Raw genomic sequence first — 20,513 nt, forward strand, 5'->3', positions numbered from 1 at the left:
GGTGGAGATAAAAATCTCTATCTGAACAGGCCTGACGATGCCCTCTCAGACTTCAGAATCAGAAAATGAAAATTCTGTCTAATAAACAAGTCATATTACTTCTTATTTTAGAAGATTATGTTCTGGAGCTGTTTTGAAGCAACCTTCATATAAAAATCTATTGGCTCTACCTTGAAAATACCAAAGTATCCCAAATACTTAGAAAAGGGCCAAGCATATATTGGCACTCAGTAAACATTTGTCAAATAAATGAATACTGATTCCAGTTCATCTTCAAAAATAAACTATCAGAGGGACTGTTTTCAAGCCTAATAAAGATAATTTGGAAGTTTGCGCTTATGAGCTAAAGTATCAAAGAATACAACTTATACTAAGCTGCTCCAGGTTTTTACTAATTCATTCTATTACTTTTTATTACTATAAAACACAACAGAAAAATCTAGTTTAGGGACTTTGGAAAAGTAGAGAATAGAACTCAAAAATTCCAAAAAAAAAAATGGTTTGAACTACCATATTCATCTTCAGTGCCATTTTTGTATGTTCATTCTTATTTTCTTCTGCGCCCTCTCTTACCTTAGTTCACATCCAGGAAATATTAACAAATGCATAAAAAGCATCAAGCCTGCATGCATTCTTTAACTCTGTATTCAGGAATTGCTTTCTCATTCATCTGTAGGATGTATATTATTCAAAATAGGTTGCAGGGTTCTTGCAGTCAGAATTTTGGTCTTAATATGTAGATAAAAAGTCAAACTAATAACGTTAAAAATTTATAACTGTTGTAATTATTTTAATGATAACATTTATATGTTCAGATAACAGCTAACCTGGAAGAAGCTCACCGCTGGTTTAAGTGCAGATTCGATGGCCTGCAACTTGAGCTGACAAAAAACCGGTTGCAGAGGCTTCCCCGGGAAAACACGTGGAGGGAAGAGGTAGGGCATTTAGATAGTGCTGTTTTAAGCAAGTCTGGATTTGTTTCTTCTCAGATTTCTAATTACGGAGGTTCTCTCTTCATCCAGCTACTCTCTTTACTAATCCTTAGATTTCTTGAAATTACTGCTAGGAAATCTATGAACTAAATTTTTTTTCTTAAAAGCTCCACCTCTCCTAAACTGTCTAGATTAAAACCACCCACTTTGATGAATATTTATAAAGACAAAATAAGTCCCCAGCTCTGCAGTTAGTTTTGAACAGTGTTAGGTGTGACTTCTTTCCAACAGGACCAAGAAGATAAAAGGCACGACGTCATGCCTAACCAGTCTGTTCTACATCGGTGGGAGAGTAAACAGAATATTAGACTTGCACCCAAGAAGTATCATGCTGACCTAGAGAGAAAGTGATGTCCTGACAGAGGAGCTTCTTCGTTTACAGTTACACGGTCATGATTCCCTGAGCCCAGCAGCTAGGGCTGGCCTGTTTCACAGTCATCAGAACATGAAGTCTTTCATGTGGGCTGAATATTTTGGACCTGAGTTTATCCTTATATGAACTCTGATATCAATACAGAACCACCCCATCTTTGTCCCTTTCCCCATTTTCCACCCAATAAATTTATATTAATTTGTTGTATGATAGGAGATGCTGTTGTATAATTGACTATTTTTCTTAGTACATTTTATCAAAAAGCATTTACTGAAGTACTAGATGATGCAGCAACTAAGTAATACTTTGTTTCAATGAAATATCCCAATTTAACATCCAGTAATCCTTAGAAATAGAATCACCAGGAAAATGGTAAAAACTCCACTGTCTTATAAGCTTATGTCCTATACTGAGTAATTACCAGTACATCTTTAATAAGACTAATATCTCTATACTTATATATCTCAGATTGGAAATGTCCAAGGAAGCTATAAATGTTACAAAGAAGTTTATTAAATATAGCAGTCTGCTCTGCTGGATTGCAGATAATAGTAATATCAACAGCACACTGGATTGTTCCACTTGAGAGTCTAGGAGGAGGACAGGAATTGTTGTGGATTAATGTCTCCCTTAGACAGATTTTGGATAATTATTTTTCAGTTTGCTAGCCAGTATTGGACAATTGTTATTTCAGTGACCCTTTGTTTTCAGTATCTCCTGGATTCTTGATCAATAGGCTTCCGATTCTTAACCGAAGATCTTTTGGTCTAGTTTTATCTCAGGGGGTCAGTTTTACAGAGTCATAGGCTCTTTACTTTCTTATCCTCTCTCAAAACATCTAGCCACATAGTAGATATTTTCTAAAATGGTTTCACATTTCAATTTATTAAATTCCCTAGTTTAGATCTGAGCCCACTAACAAAAAGAAGAGATAAGGTTTCCTTTACTTCACCTGTTGGGTTTATCCCAGAATACTATTTGAAAAAGCAAAATTTCTTTTTTAAAACTTTACTATTTGATAATACTTTGCATCTATCTTCTCAAGATAGATCTGGTGATCAATCTCATTTCATTGAGCAAGATGGCTTTATGTTGGCACTGTGCTGTATCATGTTTTCTACCTTGGGCTTCTTTGGGCAATAAAGACTCTAAGCTTTTTGCTAATGTAAGCCCTTCTATAAATGGTCAGAAACAAAGTACAACATACACAAGACTAAAACTGACTATGGAATATTTTCTGCTTACCAACTCCAGTTCTAATAACAGATCCAGGACTGAGTCTCATTGGATTGACTGATCACATGTCTACCCTTGACCAATCAATCAATCACTGTGACTTGAAAGATGAATTATACACTAATTGGTTAGGTCTGGACATGAGATGTACCCATCGTTGAAACAGGGTGGTTCCCCAAAGGAAATCAAGGAGGTAGTTTCAGATCAAAACCACTGATGTCTATCACAACAGTAAAAACATTGTAAGTAGAGGAAATACACCAAGGTGGTCACTAACCAAACTTCATTAACACTACAACCAGAGAGCTCTGAGCAGATGCTAGGTTTTTCTTATATTGGCACTTCTTTTCCTCCAGATTTATATAAGACAGCCACAAGCTCTTCCTGAAGCTTTAAAAACCAATTCTTTAATAACCTACATATAGGGACTTCTCGGTAGCTAAAGGCAGTGGCAACTGCATAGCTATTTATCTCCCAATATTTCCTTCACAAGCAACATGAAATAAGGAAGGAAAAGTAAATTCTATACAAAACCACATTCTATGCATAACTTGAAGGCAGACAACATCAAATCTTCAGAATAGCTAAATATAGAAAAGTCACCTAAACCTAACGCATGCTTTCTCATACTTTGGCTCTGCCTCAGCTCACAAGACTTTATAGTAGGCAAAGGCAGACTCCCACCCATAACCCCATCCCCCTCAAAAAAAAACAGGAAAGACAAAAAGGAAGCTAGTGAAGGGGGGGGCTAAAAGAAATGAAGAATAAGTTACAAGATGCCCAAAAGAGAATAGATTCAGATGAAAATAAGAGTCATTGAAGAAAGGCAGGAAAACCACCAAGGAAATGAAATTGACAAAAGGGTAAGAGAAAAAATAATGGAAGATAGGCAAAGGAATAATATTCATGTTGTTGATGCCCCTGAGGAAGAAAAAAAAAAAGTAGAACAGAGGTAATATTTAAAACTATATTCCAAGAACACTTTCCAAAAATAGAAAGAATATATATTTGAAATACATATTGAAAGGACTTACCACGTACCTGAGAAAAACCAGATGATCAATTCTGAGACATAGTCTAATAAAAATATTAGATTTTAAAGGCAAAGTATTCTCAAGGTCTACAGGCAAAAAGATCAAAAAACTTACTAAGGCAAAAGAGACTGGCATCCGACATTTAAAAACCAACACACTATACTAGGGGATGGCAGGATAAGACTGATGTTATTTAAGGGCACATTCTTGCAATTAGTAAATAAACCATAGAGATGTAATGCACAATATAATGAATATAGACAACAAAATTATACTATAATCATCAAACTTGCTAAGAGACCAAAACTGAATTATCCGACCACTAAAAAGGGATCATTGTGCAAAGTAATAAGGTAATAAATATTGCTACAATGGCAATCATTATTACAATATATGAATGTTTTAAATTGAAACGTATACCTTAAATTTACACAGTTATACATCAAGTATATTCAATTTTTAAAAACCCAACACAGTAAGCAAGATGACAATAGAGCAAAGCAGTATGGTAGCTGGAATCCTAAGGTAGGCAGGCCCCAAGATTTTCCACCCTCTGGTGTACATGCCTGCATCATCCCTGGAACTGTGAAAATGAATTTTACTCCCATGATTAGATTATATATCATAGCTGACTTTAAGAAAGGGAGATTATACTGGTGAGCCTGACCTAGTCACGTAAGTCCTTTAAAAGCCATTTCCTTCGGTTGGTTGCAGAAGGGGAAGTCAAAGATTTGAAGCACAGATTTAATGTGCCCTTGCTGGCTTGAAGATGGAGAAAGCCAAATGGTAAGGAATACAAGTGGCCTTCAGGAGCTGAGAGCAGCCCCTGCTGAAAGCCAGCCATAAATGAAGAGCTCAGTACTAAAACTTCAAGGAACTGAAGTCTGGCAACAACCAGAATGAGCTTGGAAGCAGATTCTTTCCCAGACCTCCAGAAAAGATAACAGCTCAGTTGACACCTCGATTTCATCCTGTAAAATCCTGAGACTAAGCCCCATTGTATGTGGGTTCCTGATGCACAGAAACTGTGAGATAAGTTTATTATTTTAAGCCACCAAGGTTGTGGTAGCAGCAATTAAAGTTAATATAAGTAGAATTTTTTTTAAAAAACAATATGTGTGAACCAAGGGTTTTATATCCAGCTAAACTGTCCCCCAAATATCAAAACTATAGAAAATTGGTTATAAATACATAGGAAGTTAGAGAATTCTGTACCGTGTACCTCCTTTTTGAGAAATCTACAGGAACAGAGGTCAGCAAATTTTTACTGTAAAGAGTCGGTTAATATTACAGGCTTTGAGGGTTGTATATGGTTTCTGTCACATACTGTGTTGCTCCAGGGCCCATCACAGAAGCAGCCATTTGAAAAGTGGCCAGACTTTATGGGAAAGATTCATTTGCTAATCTTAAAGCACTGGCTCGATGGGCAGGGGCCCGGTGGAATACTCTCCAGGGACAGAGGCACTGTCAAGTGCCATTATTGAGTTTTCACTCTGCCTTGCTAAAGCCAGCAGTACCTTTTTTTAACTCTAGACATTTTTTTCCCCTCTTGATAAGTGCCATCTTTACCCTTCAACCATCAGGTGCCGCATTTGAACATTCCCTCTACCTTAAAGCCAGCAAGTACCATTTTTTTTCTCCAGAACTTTTTTTTCCCCCTTGGTAGATGTCATCTTCACTTTCCCTGTCACAATACCCAGCACCAATAACGCATGTAAGGGAAGTTTCACACATATCTGATACCCAGGTTTTATGTCTGGTGCCCTGATTTTTGCAGTTGCTGCCTCTAGACAGCCTGGCTCTGGTGGCTAGTGGGGAGGGGGGAGCTTTGAATTCCTGGGTCCCATAGCACTGTAACAGTCAGAGAGACAGTTCTCGGAAGACTACTACCCCCAGAGCACTGCACAGACAACAAATTGAAACACAACCTCCAGTCCTTCTGTGAAAGAAGCCTATTTTCTTGTCCTGGAGCCTAAGCCTGAGAGTCAGGCTTCAGGTCTGGCATACATCTAGAGACCTGTGGCGGTGCTCTCAGGGAATGGAGCAGAGGGATGCCATCTTTGCGCTCTACCTCTGCTTCATTTATTTCACCAGTATCTTCCAGAAAAGAACTTGTACACTTTTCTGGATCCCTGGTTTTTACGACTATCACCCAGAGACACTTCACTTCCAGATCACCTCATCTGGTAGCCAGTAGGGCTTATGCTTGCAGTTTCATAAGACTGTATATATTTACATACAGTCTGCTGTCTGAGAGTCTGGCTTCCAGTCAGCCTGAATCTAGGTACTGAGATTTTCCCTTCCCTTTGGGACACTGACAGGTCTTAGCACACCCTCAGCAACTGGGAGCTATTAAAAATAAAATAGGCTACTTGTACAATCACAAAGGTTTGAGAGAAAACCAAGAGTTAGGACAAGGTTGAACAATAAGGTTCATCTCCTACAAGAGGTTACACCTTCAAGACTGAGATAGGGCTGTTTTATCTGATACATGGAAAAAAGTGCAAAATGAGGAAACATAGGAATATGTTCCAAATGAAAAAAAAAAAGAAAAAGATGAAACCTCAGGGGAAAAAAACCTTAATGAGATGGAGATAACTAATTCTCCTGCTTAAGAGCTCAAAGTAATGGTCATAAATATGCTCACTGAACTTGGGAGAAGAATGGTTGAACACAGAACTTCAACAAGAAGACAGAAAATATAAGAGTACCAAATAGAAGTTACAGAGTTGAAGAATACCCCAGAGGGGTTTAACAGACTAGATGAAGCAGAAAAAAGATCAGATAAGGTAATGGAACTACCTATTCAGAGCAGCAAAAAAAAAAAAAAAAGATTAAAAAAAGTAAAGGTAGCTTAACAGACTTCTGGGACAACATCAAGCAGACTAACATTTGCATTTCAGGGGTCCTAGAAAAAGACAAAGAGAAAGGAGCAGATGAAATGATGTCTGGAAACTTCCCTAACCTGGGGAAGTAAACAGACATCCAAGATCCAAGAAGCCCAAAGAGTTTCAAATAAGCTGAAAGCAAAGAGACTCACACAAAGACACATTATAATTGAAATGTCAAATTAAAGACAAGGAGAGATTCTTAAAAGCAGCAAGAGAAAAACAACTTGTTACTTACTGGGAACCTCCATAACACTATCATATTTTTCAGTAGAAACTTTGCAGGCCAGAAGGGAGTGGCACAATATACTTAAAATGCCAAAATAAAATAAACTTCCAACCAAGAATATGGTTCCTGGCAAAGTTATCATTCAGAATTGGAGCGTTTTCTAAACAAGCAAAAGCTAAAGGAGTTCATCACCACTAAGCCTTACAAGAAATGTTAAAAGGAATTTCTTTAAGCTAAAAAGAAAGGTTGCTAATTAGTGACAAGAAAACATATGAAAGTATAAATCTCACTGGTAAAGGTAAATATACAGTAGATGTAGTGAATTAATCATCTACAAAGCTAATGTGAAGGTTAAACGGCAAAAGGAGTAAAAATAACTACAATAATTAAGTGATACACAAGATTAAATGTAAAATGTGACATCAAAACATTGAGTAGGGTTAAAATGTAGAGCTTTAAAATGTATTCAAACTTAAATTGTTATCAACTGAAAATAGACTGTTATACAGGTTGTTATTATATGTAAGTCTCATGGTAACCACAAAGCAAAAACTTACAGTAGACACACAAAATATAATAAGAAATCAACCTAATCATACCACTAAAGAAAGTCATCAAACCACAAAGGAAGAAAGCAAAGGAAGGAAGAAAGAGGAACTACAAAATATCCAGAAAACAACAAAATAGCAGTAAGTACACAGCTATCAATAATTACTTTAGATGTAAATGGACTAACTTGTCCAAAAGACAGAGTGGCTGAATGGACAACAGAACAAAACCCATCTATATGCTGCCTACAGGAGACTCACTTCAGATGTGAGGACACAGACTGAAAGTGAAGGGATGGAAAAAGATGTTCCATGCAAATGGAAACCATAGGAAAGGTGGGGTAGTTACACTTACACAGACAAAATAATCTTAAAGACTATAATAAGAGACAAAGAAAGTCATTATATAATGAAAAGGGGTTTAATCCTTTTTGGATATAACATTTTTAAGTATTTATGCACCCAACACAGGAGAGCACCTAAATATATAAAGAAAATATTAATAGACATGAAAGAATAGAGAGCAATACAATAATAGTAGTAATAACCTAATTACATGAGTAGATAGATCACCCAATAAGGAAACATTGTCCTTAAGCAACATATTAGGCTGCATGGATTACCAGGTTTATACAGAACATTCCAAGAACAGAATATATATTCTTCTGTAGTATACATGGAACATTCTCTAGGATAGATTATATGTTAGGCCACGAAACAACTCTTAATAAAAGAACATTAAATCATATCAAGCATCTTTTCCAACCATATGGTATGAAACTAGAAATTAATTACAAAAAGAAACTGGAAAATTCACAAATATGTGGAGATGAAACAAAATGCTACTGAAAAATCAAGAGTCAATGGAGAAATTTAAAAATTACTTGAGACAATGAAAATGGAAATACAAGATACCAAAATTTATGGGATGCAGCAAAAGCCTTTCAAAGAGAGGAATTCGTAGTGATAAATGTGTATCTCAGGAAACAGCTATTTCAAACAACCTCACTTTATAACTCAAAGAACTAGGAAAAAAAAAAAAAACAAAGTCCAGAGTTAGTAGAAGGAAAGAAAAAGACCAGAGTGGGAATAAATAGAGCCTAAAAAGACAACCGAAAAGATCAATGAAACCAAGAGCTGGTTATTTGAAAAGATAACATTGACAAACCTTTAGGTAGTCTCACCGAAATAGAGAGGTCTCAAATAAAATCGAACAAAAAGAGGTATTACAACTAATGTCGCTAAAATATAAAAGATCATAAGAGACTACTATAAACAAGTATACCTTAACAAATTGGCAATGTAGAAGAAATGGACAAATTCCTAGAAACAAAACCTACCAAGATTGAATCACGAAGAAATAGAAAATCTGAAGACTAACTTACTAGGTTAGATGATTGAATCAGTAATCAAAAGACACCCAACAAACAAAAGTTCAGGCCCTGATAGCCTAACTGGTGAATTCTATCAAACATTCAAAGGAGAATTGATACCAATCCTTCTCAAACTCTTCCAAAAAATAGAGGAGGGAAGGCTCCCAAACTCATTTTATTAGGCCAGCATTACCCCAATACCAAAACCACAAGAAAAGAAAGTAACAGGACATAGATGCAAAAATCCTCAAAATATTAGCAAACCGAATTTAACAATACATTGAAAGGATTCTACACCCATGAATACATGGGATTATTTCAGAGATGCAAGGATGGTTCAACATCCACAAATCAATCTTATGATATACTACTCTAACAAAATAAAAGATAAAAACTATATTATCTCAGTAGATGCGGAAAAAGCATTTGACAAAATTCAACATCATTTATGGTTTTTTTAAAAACCTCAATAAACTAGGTATAGATGAAACAAAATGAAGGCCATGTATGACAAGCCCACAGCTAACGTACTCAGTGATAAAAAGCCCAAATCTTTTCCTCTGAGATCAAGAACAAGACAGGGATGTCTACTCTTGCCACATCTACTCAACACAGTATTGGAGCAGAGCACAGTAACAGAGATAAAAGGCATCCAAATAGGAAAGGAAAAAATAAAACTCACATTTTGTAGATGATGTGAGATTATATATAGAAAATTCTAAAGACTTCACCCAAAACTGCTACAATAAATGAATCCAGTAAAGTTGCAGAATACAAAATCAACATATAGAAATCTACTGCATTTCTTGACACAAATAACTATTAGAAAGAAATTAAGAAAACTCCCATTTACAATCATATCAAATAGAATGAAATACCTAGTAATAAATTTAACCAAGGAGGTGAAAGACCTATACACTGAAAACTATAACATTGAGAAGAGAAATTGAAGACTCAAATAAAAAAGGAAAGATATTCCATGCTCATGGATTTAAAGAATTGCTGAAATGTCCATACTGTCCAAAGCAATCTACAGATTCAAGGTAATCCCTTTCAAAATTCCAATGACATTTTTTACATAAACAACCCTACAATTTGTATGGAACCACAAAAAAAAAACAAAAAAAAACCATGAATAGCCAAAGCAATCTTGAGAAAAAAGAACAAAACTAGAGGCATCATACTCCCTGATTTCAAACTATTGTAAAGTTGTAGTCATCAAAGTATACTTCTGGCATCAAAACAGACATATAGATCAGTGGAACAGAAGAGAAAGCCAAGAAATAAATCCACACCTATATGAGTCAGTTAATCTATGACAAAGGAGGCAAGCATATACAATGTGGTAAAGACAGTTTCTTCAATAAACGATGTTGGGAAAACTGGACAGATTTGTGCAGAAGAATGAAAGTGGATCACTTTTTTACACTGTATACAAGAATAAACTCAATGAATTAAAGACTTAAGTGTAAGACCTGAAACCATAAAAGTCCTTGAAGAAAAAACATAGGCAGTAAACTCTATGACATCACTCTTAGTAATTTTTTGGGTATGTCTCCTTAGGCAAGGAAAACAAAAGGAAAAATAAACAAATGGAACTACATCAACTAAAAAGGTTTTGCACAGCAAAGGAAACCATCAACATTTTGTTCATCAAAACAAAATGACAAACTACTGAATGAGACAAGATATTTGTCAATGATCTATCCGATTAAGGGTTATATCTAAAATATATAAGGAATTCATAGAACTTAACACCACAAAAAGAAAACAATCTGATTAAAAAATGGGCAGAGGACCTGAATAGACATTACTCCAAAGAAGGACATACAGAAGACCAATAGACATGAAATGATGCTCAACATCACTAATCATCAGGGATATGTAAATTAAAACTACAATGAGATATGACTTCACATCTGTCAGAATGACTGTCATCGATCAACAAACAAGTGTTGGCAAGTATGTGCACTGTTGGTGGGATTGCAAATTGGTACAGCCACTATGGAAACAACAGTATAGAGTGTCTTCAAAAAATTAAAAATAGAACTACCATATGACCCAGCAATTCCACTTCTGGGCATTTATCTGAAGAAATCCAAAACACTAATATGAAAAGATCTGTGCACCCTTCTGTTTACTGTAGCATTATTTACCATAGCCAAGATATGGAAGCAACCTAAGTGTCCATCAATAGATGAAGAAGTAGTACATATATGCAATGGACTTAGCCATAAAAAAGGAAATCTTGCCATTTGCAACAACATGAATGGACCTAGAGGGTATTATGCTAAGTGAAATAAGTCAGAGAAAGACAAATACCATGTGATTTCACTTACATGTGGAATCTAAAAAACGAATAAACAAAACAAAAACTCATAGGTACAGAGAACAAATTGATGGTTATCAGATGGGAATGGAGTTGGGGGATGTATGAAAAAGGTGAAGGGATTAGATGTTCAAACTGCCAGTAATAAAAAACAGTCATTGGGATGTAAAGTACAGCATAGTCAATAATATTTTAATAACTATGTATGGTGTCAGATGAGTACTAGAATTATTGGGATGATCATTTTGTAAGTTATATAAATGTATAATCACTGTATTGTACACCTGAAACTAATAATAATGTATGTCAGCTGTAATTGAAAAAAGTAAAATTAAAGGTTAAGCAGCCTTCCACTTAAAAAAAAAAAAAAGCCTGAAATTCTGGAATATATAAATAGTAACTGTTAAGTCTGTGCTTAGATCTTTATTTCTGAAAATAAAGTATGCATCAGAGCACAAAAAAAAAAAAAGATAGCCATTCTAACACATTTGAAGTGATATTATGAAAAAGACAACACATAAGTGTTGGCGAGGATGTGGATAAAAGGGAAACCTCTGCACTGTTGGTGGAATTTTAAATTAGTGCAGCCACTATGGAAAACAGTACAAAAGTTCTTCAAACTATTAAAAATAAAACTATATGACCCAGCAATTCTACTTATGAATCTCTGAAGAAAAACACTAATTCAAAAAGATATATGCACCCCTACCTTCATTGAAGCATCATTTACAGTAGCCAAAATGCAGAAGCAACCTATATGTTTATTGATGGATGGATAAAGATGTGGTATGTATATATAACAGAATATTGCTCAACCATAAAAAAGAGTGAAATCTTGCCATTTACAACAACATGGATTGACCTTGTGGGCATTATACTAAGTGCAGTAAGTCAGAGAGAGAGAAATACTGTATGATCTCAGCTGTATGTGAACTCTAAAAACCAAACCAAAATATCAACTAAAACCAAGTTTACAATAAATACAGAAAACAGACTGATTGCCAGAGGCAGGGGTGAAGGGTGTGCGAAATGACTGAAAGGGGTCAAAAGGTACAAACTTCCAGTTATAAGTCATGGGGATGTAATGTACAGCATGGTGACTATAGTTAATAATACAGTGTTGCATATAAGAGAGTAGACCTTAAAAGTTCTCCTCACAAGAAAAAAGTGTTTGTAACTATGTATGGTAATGAATATTAATTAGACTTATGTGGTGATTTCTAATACATACAAATATTGAATCAATATGTTTTGTACCTGAAACTAATATGTCAATTACACATCAAAAAAAATCTAAAGGGAAAAATCATTAAAAATCTAGGGGGAAAAATCATATTTACATAGATGCTGAAAAAGTCTTTGATAAAATTCAACACCCACTGAAGATATAAATATGCAAGAAAATAGGAATTGAGAGGGTTTTAAAACAACATGATCAAATATACATATAAATAAAAATGTGTATCTCATTTTATATACAATCTTATTCCTGACATTAAGGTGAGGATGCCCACTATCTCCATTACTATTCAACATTATATAAATGGAAGTATTAAACAATGCAGTTAGAAAAAATCAAGGCATAAGAATGGATAAATCAAAAGTGAAATTATCTATTTGCAGATGACATGGCAGTATACCCGGAAAGCTTCAGGGAATAATAAAACTAACTCAATGAAAGAATTAAGTAGCAAGATATAAATCAAACATACAAAAATCAATAGCCTCTATAGAGGTTCCATTAGGAAAGTAGAATCACTGAGTTTTCTTAAATAAGACCTGCACAATGGAGGAAGTGGAGGGATTAGAGGTCCAGAGGGGATCAGAGGATCAGAGCAGCCATTAACCAGCCTTCCTGAAGCCCAGATGTGGTTTGCAGGGGAATCTGGGAAGTCATGCTTGTCCAGGGTCAGCACAGCGGGGAACTGGTGAACGAACACCTATGGAAAGTTGTGGCATGTATGGGTAGGTTTGGTTTACTTTGGGATAGCAGAGCTGGCAGTAAGGAAGATGAGCTGGAAACAGAGTAGGGAAGAGAAAGGATAAATAGAACCCACCAACATCTGTTTGTTAATTCTCTGTTAGATGTGGGGAACATCTAACCATCATGATAGTCACAGAATAATGGCTGCTACTTCACTTTCATGTTCTAAATTTCTTGCAGATTCCCCTGGGCAACTCTAACATGGGACCACAGAAGGAAAGGGATTCCAGGAAATAGTTCCAGCTTAACCAAACTGACACAGGTCAAACCACACAGGGGTAAACTACTGGGATTGAGTGTGGATGGCCTGTAGGGGAGCTGGTCACGTTCTCCTTTTTGATGTGGGCGATTTCATGGTTATGTTCACTTTGAAATAATTCACTGGCCCCTACATTTAGAAGAATTTGAGACCTTCCCCCTAAATATTTATACATCTGCTAAGTACAGTTCCACTACAGTTATTTAAAAAAAGAAAATAAATGTTATAAAGTTACGGCCATTAAAATAATTTGGTACTGGCTCAAAAATACAGATTTAATGGAACAAAGTCCAGAAATAGTCACTATTAGAATTTGATATGTGAGAAAAATTATGTGAATAAAGAATTAACAAAACCCTCTCTCTTTTTACATGAGGAAAAGACCTTGGATTTACCTTCTCACAGCATTAATTGCCTGGAAACCTGATCGGGTGGATGTCAGTTGTGTGACCAGGCAATCCTGCCTATAGTAAAAATGACCCCTAATGAATGCATTGCACCTAGGCTGGGAGGACTATAAATGGACACTAACACTGGTGGGACCCTGAAAGTAATCCGTTCGTGGGCTTTTACAGGCAGGACTGGTTCCTATCAGGTCTTGGGTCCTGTGTGGTCTTCTTTCCTTATACCTGCGCTGGCACTTAGAGGCCAAAAGACGACCTCCTGGACTGTTGCTGTAAGATCCTGATGCTGTTCTGCTGACACTGTAATTCCTGTCCTGTATCCTGCAGAACTAAGTGAGGCTGATGCTAGGTGTGGCCTATTAGTCTTGTGAGTGAGTGTTTAAGTGTCTCACTGAAACTGAGATCACTGTACTGGTCCAGCAGAGTGGACATTGCAGATGGCATTTCAAAGCAATGATAAAAAATTTTTCGGTAAAGTCAATTGAGACAATAAGCTAGTTAGTTGGCCTTAGTAAAACAAAGGTGAGTTGCCACCTCATCCTACCACACAAAACAAGCTTTTATATTCAGATAGATTATATATTTAATGGGGGAAAACACCACTTCCCGGTATATACCAGAAAGACTTGAAAAGAGGGACTTGAACAGATATTTGTACACCAGTGTTCATAGCATTATTCACAATAGCCCAAAGGTGGAAACAACCAAATGTCTTGTCAATGGATGAACAAAATTTGGTGTGTTATAGAATGGAATGTTATTCAGCCTTAAAAAGGAAATTCTGACACATGCTGCAACATGGATGAACCTTGAAGACATTATACTAAGTGAAACAAGTCAGTCACAAAAGGAAAATACCCTATGGTCTCACTTAAATGATGTAGATAGTCAAATTCATAGACAATAAGTAGAATGGTGGTTGCCAGGGCCTATGAGCAGAGAGAATAGAGTTACTGTTTAAGGGTACAGAGTTGGGGGTGGCTCCATAGTGTAGTGGTTAGCACGTCTGCTTTACATGTAGAAGCTCCCGGGTTCGCACCCCAGGTGGAGCCAAGGACCATACCCTGGGTGTACCAGGCCCCAGGGGTGTGCCGCAAGCATGTGGGAGGAGACACCCCATCTTCAGAGATCCAGTTCTTAAGGGGAAATGGCAACATCCATAGGTCAAGGGTGGAAGTGGGGGAGGGGAGGAGCCAAAGAAGGGGTGAAAGTGGAGGGGCAGTTAAAGAGGGGAAAAAATGGTACAGAGTTTCAGCTGGGGAAGATGAAAAAGTTCTGGAGGTGACGGTGGTGATAGTTGTGTAACAATGTGAATATACTTAATGCCGCAGAACTGCACTTAAAAATGGCTAAAATGGTAACTTTCATGTTATGTGTATTAAGTCACAATTTTTAAAAGGGAACAAAACCATAAAAGTACTAGATTATGAGTGTAAAGTTTTGTCATCTTGTGGATAAAGAGGTATTACTACGAATGACACCAAATGCAGCTAATCTAAAGGGGAAAAAAAAAAAAGACTAGGAAAAAAGCCTGATGTTTTACAAACAAAATTAACAAGCACACAACTCCTGAGTTTTCTTCTCTTCTACCTTCCTGTATCCTACACCTGTGCCCCACCTGGTATGAGACAAACACAGGGTCCCTCTCTGGGCTGGTAGCACAGTACCCACATGGAGCCTGGCACACATCTGTGAGAGACCACTTCAGACCATAGTCTAAACTCACAAATGATACATAAGGCCTTGCTGTTCAGATGAGCAACCATTAGCGTATACCACCGGTTTCTTTCCCTAAAATCCTCCTGAAATAAAAGTATGCAAAAAGCAAGACTTTGGGAGTTGCAAAGCCTCCAGTAGCATTTGGACTGCTCTCATCCAAAGGGCAAGTACTCTGTCCTCTTTCCAGTCCCAGGAGAGGTCCTCAAGATGCCCAGTTACTCCTAAGTCAAACTGGTAAAAGGTTGATTTCAGGACCATCTGGCAAATGACCTGTAATACCCATTGAACTCAAAACATGTCCTTCATTCTTAGAAGTTGATGGACCAAGGAAAAAATCTATTTGAAGTCAATAGTTATTAAAAGTTATGTGTTTCACATACTTCTCTGAAGTGCAACAGAAATGACAATTAATAAGTGACAGATTTCTTCCCTCTTTATTTCCTCTAGAAGAGTCACCACTTCAGAGACTTGTCTCTCATGCTCTTTCAAAGCCTTTCAGTATCATTGAACTATTGTCTACAGTAGCACCACCAACTAGTTCATTTCCTAAGCACCCAGAGGCTGAAGACAGCTGAGTCTTCAGTGATGCCTCATACTGGCAAATGTAAACTGCCTTCTCCACCATGAGCATCTGGTAACACATATTTCTAACACACTGTTCCCATTAGGCAATCCAGAGCATCGTGAACTTGGCACAGTGAACTGATTAATCTAAGTCTGTTTAGTTAGTAATAATTCATACATAGCTTTCACCTATTGGGGATTATTGGAAATGCATGAGGACTTTAAAATTCAGATATAATGCCATTATGAATTCTTTAATATGTTCCCTCAAATCTGTATAGTCCAGTATGGCAATCAACATGGCTATTTCAGTTTTAATTTTAATTATAATTTAAAATTCAGTTCCTTAGTTTCACTAGCCACATTTCAAGATCTCAATAGCCATATGTAACTAGCACCCACCGAATTGGACATCACAGACATAGAACACTTACATCATCACAGAAAGTTCTATTGGACAGCACTGCTTTAAGTCATGGATCTCTGACCATACTCTTTCCAACGTTCACCAAATGTCTACACCCAGATGTAGACAACATGCTTGTTCCTAGCCCTCAACTTCTATATTAACCTATTTCTACATTGGGTGCTGGGGAGTACAAAGCACTACTCTGTTTTTAATGCCCTGACCTCACCCCTCCCAGGAGCCCTGGGGAATGCTGGATAGCTGTATTATTCCAACAGTACACAAGCATGTGTGTGATACCTTCTTCAGCCTATTGCTAACAGTGGTTCAAGGAGCTCGTCGTAACAAGCTCACCTGCTGTGATGAGCCCAGGATCTCTAGCACAACAGTGCATGTCTACTACTTCTTTTACCCTGACGACACTCTGTGGAAATTTATAGGCTCATCACAGGGTTTCCCAACTATAAGTAACTTTGTTTTCAACCCACAGAGACCTTATAAGTATTAATTCATAGAATAACAAAACAATGAGTTGGAACTGGCAATTCTAGGCATGGCTCTCCTTGTGACACAGCTTTTCACCGCCCATCCAATCTAGAAAAAGACCTAAAGTGGCTTTATGGCCTGGAGTCAAGTGGAGACAGAGGTAATGTTCGATAGCGTCTACCTGGCTCATTCGAGACCCCCAATACATTTCCTGACAGCTCCTCAGTACTTGTGCACCTGTCCAGTACCAAGGGAGGGTGCCTTTGGGCAGGTACTCTGCCACCAATAAGGATTTCTGCCAAAGGAGACACCGTGATCTCAAATAGGAGGCTTTTTTCAGACAGGTGAGGCTTGTACATTTCTAATGTCTACTGCCTGATACTCTACATAGGTGTTAACATCTCTTCCCACACCTTTCAAGGCCACTTCTGGCCTTAACTGCTTTAAGGTGGCGTGCTAACTGAAAATAGCTACCCTATGTTATTTTCTCTGATTCTCTATAGTCTAGCCCCAGCTTTCCCTCCTTCCATCAGAATTAACAAGTAGAACCTCAGGTGTTTTGGGGATTTTTTGCTCTGAGTTCCCTGAAGTTGGCCCACAGATGCCAGGACTTACTTGACTCCTCTCCAGTTTCAGAACTTGTTAGCTTTCCACCCAGGCTATTTCAACGGTCCTAATGTTTGTTCCCTACTTGCTGTCTGTCCAGATAGAGATGGGGCTAGTCTGCCTTCTACAGGGACTCCTAAGAACATTGATTTTTCCAGGGTCTTTACTTTCCTAAACACAATCCAACTTTCTTTTGAAGTTTCACATTGGCCATAAAAATGGGGGAGGGGGGGCGGGATGACTGCTAAATTTGATTATACAGAAAGTCAAAATTTGAGTTTTACAAAAAGGCACCATAGAGTGAAAAAACAAGTGACGAAGACTTAATTCCAAATTAAATAAAGAGTGCCTACAATTCAATAAGAAAAATAGGACCCACTTTAAAAAAAAAAAATGGGCAAAGGATATGACAAAAGCAATTCAGAGAAGAAAAAAATCCAAAAGTTTTATGAACGTAAGAGAAGATAAATTTCAACCTTACTAGTAGTATGCAAATTAACAACCATTTTTCACCTCTCAGCTGGGGAAAAAATATCATGTTTGAAGTGTGCTTGGGGAAGCAGGTATCCTCACACAATTGGTACAGCCATAGCGGGGGCAACTTGGCAGTGTGCATGAAAGTGCCTGTACCCTGCAATCCACTCATTCTGACGACACACAGAGGCATGCAGTTCCCCCTCCCTCCCATGAGGGTTAAATCAGTTCCTACAAGTCCTAGGCATCCTTGGAGGAAAACTTTAGGTCTTTCCACATGAATCATATGCAAGCCAAACAGACCTATGTGTTATTAATGTTAACTAACAGAGCAGAACTTCAATGTGTCAACATGGTAACCATGTGTGTCTCCTTTCTCAAGCTTACAAGAGACCCTCTTACAAAAAAGTGGGGACGGGAAGAGGAAAGAGATTAAGGAGAGAGGGAAGAACACCCATTCTGTCATTTAGCACTACTGAAGTTACCAGGATATTTTTAGTATCTGATATTCCCCTGGATATACAGAGTCATGTGAATTGTTTTTCACTCACCCCGAAGCTAGTTCCGTGTCTGGAGATTGACTCGAAAGTAGTGCTTTCCAGCCTTTTTCGCAGATAAAACAGCACTATTTGTAGAGCACAGTGGCATCTCTAGGATTTGTTGGCCTCTCCGGGGCCTAATGAGGTGGTCCTGACTGCCCCCCAGCTGGAAGCCTTCCAGCCCCCGTGCAATTCTGGGCATGTCATGCTCCCTCTAGTGGTCAGAGTCGCTACCTTTCTTCTTTAATCAGATAAAAAAGAGCACCTGTAATGCAGATGCAGTGTCATGTCTCACCCACAACACAAACTTACCAAGCATCTCTGTCTAAATAAGACGGAATACTATAAAGCAAATTAGTAGAAAAACACTTCTTTCAACAGTCTATAGGTGTGCAGGTATGCTTAAATAAGAAACATTTGTTCTGCTGCATTCAAACCCCTCTGAAACCAGAACCTGAAATTAGAATCTACAACCCTAACTAGCTGTAGAATGAGGAAACAACTGACATCTTTAGAACTGACTCTGTCAGGATTGATTTCAGCCGTCCTCTTTCATACAGCTGTAGTCAGAGGCATGTTTATTGAATTTCTCTTTCCTCTCTTCGCATGCTTCAACTCCATTTTCTGAATATAGACACCTGTCTTTACTAAAGTGCCAGGTGGTCCTGGTAATTCTCACTCTAAGCCTGCTTGAGTCCACAAATGGTAAATTTTGGGTATGATCTTCAGGGTGTGATTAGAAACTTGTCTTGTGTGACGTGGTTACCTTGATATCCGCTAGATACTTTTTGGTCAAGGTTGAAAAATGGACAAGAAACACACACTAGAGCTCCAGCTGTCCTTTCAGTGCTGATGGAGATCAGTGCAAGAGACAGAGCTTTTTATGATTGCTCAAACGTGAAGAATTTCCCGAGCTGAGTTTTTTTCCATCCAAATAAAAAATAGGTGACACCTGCCCTGTGATTGGAAGTTGCTAGTATTGTTCATGTAGCCCTGAAGAGCAGCACATGTGGCCCACATTTGTTATCCTTTTGTGAGCCTCCCCACCTTTTTTATAACAAAAATTATTTTAAAGGGCAACACAAAAATTCTGTAAACTGAACCTGGCTCTAAACACATTAATACTACAAGTAGTCCCTCAAATACATACCTGAGTTTAGCTGCTCATGAAAGTTTACAAGCACCACTCCATTCTTAAGTATGCCCCTCCCCCATCCTGAGCCCCATTTCTTGTTCTGCTTATTAAAAAAAAATATCACCACCACAAACAAAAGTGATCAGTCCCTATCTTTCTCCTTCTTCCTTGGTCAGATAAGAGGAGCATCTGAAATGAAGATGTAGTATCATGTCTCACCCACACTAATCCAAATAAAAAATTAATCTGCAAAAAAATTAGGCTTAATTTTTGGAAAATGTTAAAAGCTGGCATAAGTGTATCAGATGAAGTACAATCCTAAAACTATAGAAATGTACTGCCATCTACTGCATATAAAAAAGTCATTGCAGGAGTTTGTTCCTCCCACTGGAATTACTTATTATCAAGCAAATACCCTGAAGTATAATTGAATTTATCTGGTATAGTAACTGCTTCAAAGAACTTGTAATTTAGAATGTTTTGTGACCTTTCATTTTTCTCTGGTTTTCTCATCTCTTCAATGTTCCGTTTTGTCTTTTTTAAAAAATATTGTCCACGACCCTCTCACTGAATATTAATTTTGGCAATTATGTTTTTAATTTCATAAAGCTCTTATTTGAATATTGTTTTTTATAACATTTTCTCCATGTATATAATATTTTCTCATCTGGGGGTATTAATTGCATTTTATTTTTCTATATCCTTCATTGCTTCTGTTCCTTTTGAGTGCCCCTACCCCAACCCCAACCCATGTGCTTATATGGATCTCTGTCATTTCAGAGGCTTTCCTCAAGCCTGCTTTGCTCTTTCCTTAGTGTTTCTCACCAATGCACCTTTTGTACCACTCAATACCTGCTTCTTGGGGAACCCAATCGGAATGCTAGCCAGTGTATGAAAGAGAGATCTATTGGAAGAAAACAGGTATCTTAGAGAAT

General features: G+C 37.4%; 1 protein-coding gene across 14 annotated transcripts in view; it reads left to right on the plus strand.

Annotated features, from left to right (window-relative positions):
• CCDC150 (coiled-coil domain containing 150) overlaps positions 1–1,580 on the plus strand; it is a 64,678-nt gene extending 63,098 nt beyond the window's left edge. For 11 of the 14 annotated variants that reach the window (XM_039844308.1, XM_039844311.1, XM_039844312.1 and 8 more), the window contains 2 exons: positions 816–935; positions 1,224–1,580. In XM_039844308.1, coding sequence (XP_039700242.1) covers positions 816–935; positions 1,224–1,343 — 240 coding nt within the window. In that variant the 3' untranslated portion in view covers positions 1,344–1,580. Of the gene's footprint in view, positions 1–815; positions 936–1,203 lie in introns of those variants that run through there. The other 3 variants (XR_005648981.1, XM_039844310.1, XR_005648982.1) reach the window with 2 other exon arrangements.
• Positions 1,581–20,513: the final 18,933 nt, after the last annotated feature.

This window comes from Pteropus medius, unplaced genomic scaffold (assembly GCF_902729225.1).
Source record: "Pteropus medius unplaced genomic scaffold, Ma_sr-lr_union100, whole genome shotgun sequence".
In the NCBI taxonomy this organism is placed as follows: domain Eukaryota; kingdom Metazoa; phylum Chordata; class Mammalia; order Chiroptera; family Pteropodidae; genus Pteropus; species Pteropus medius.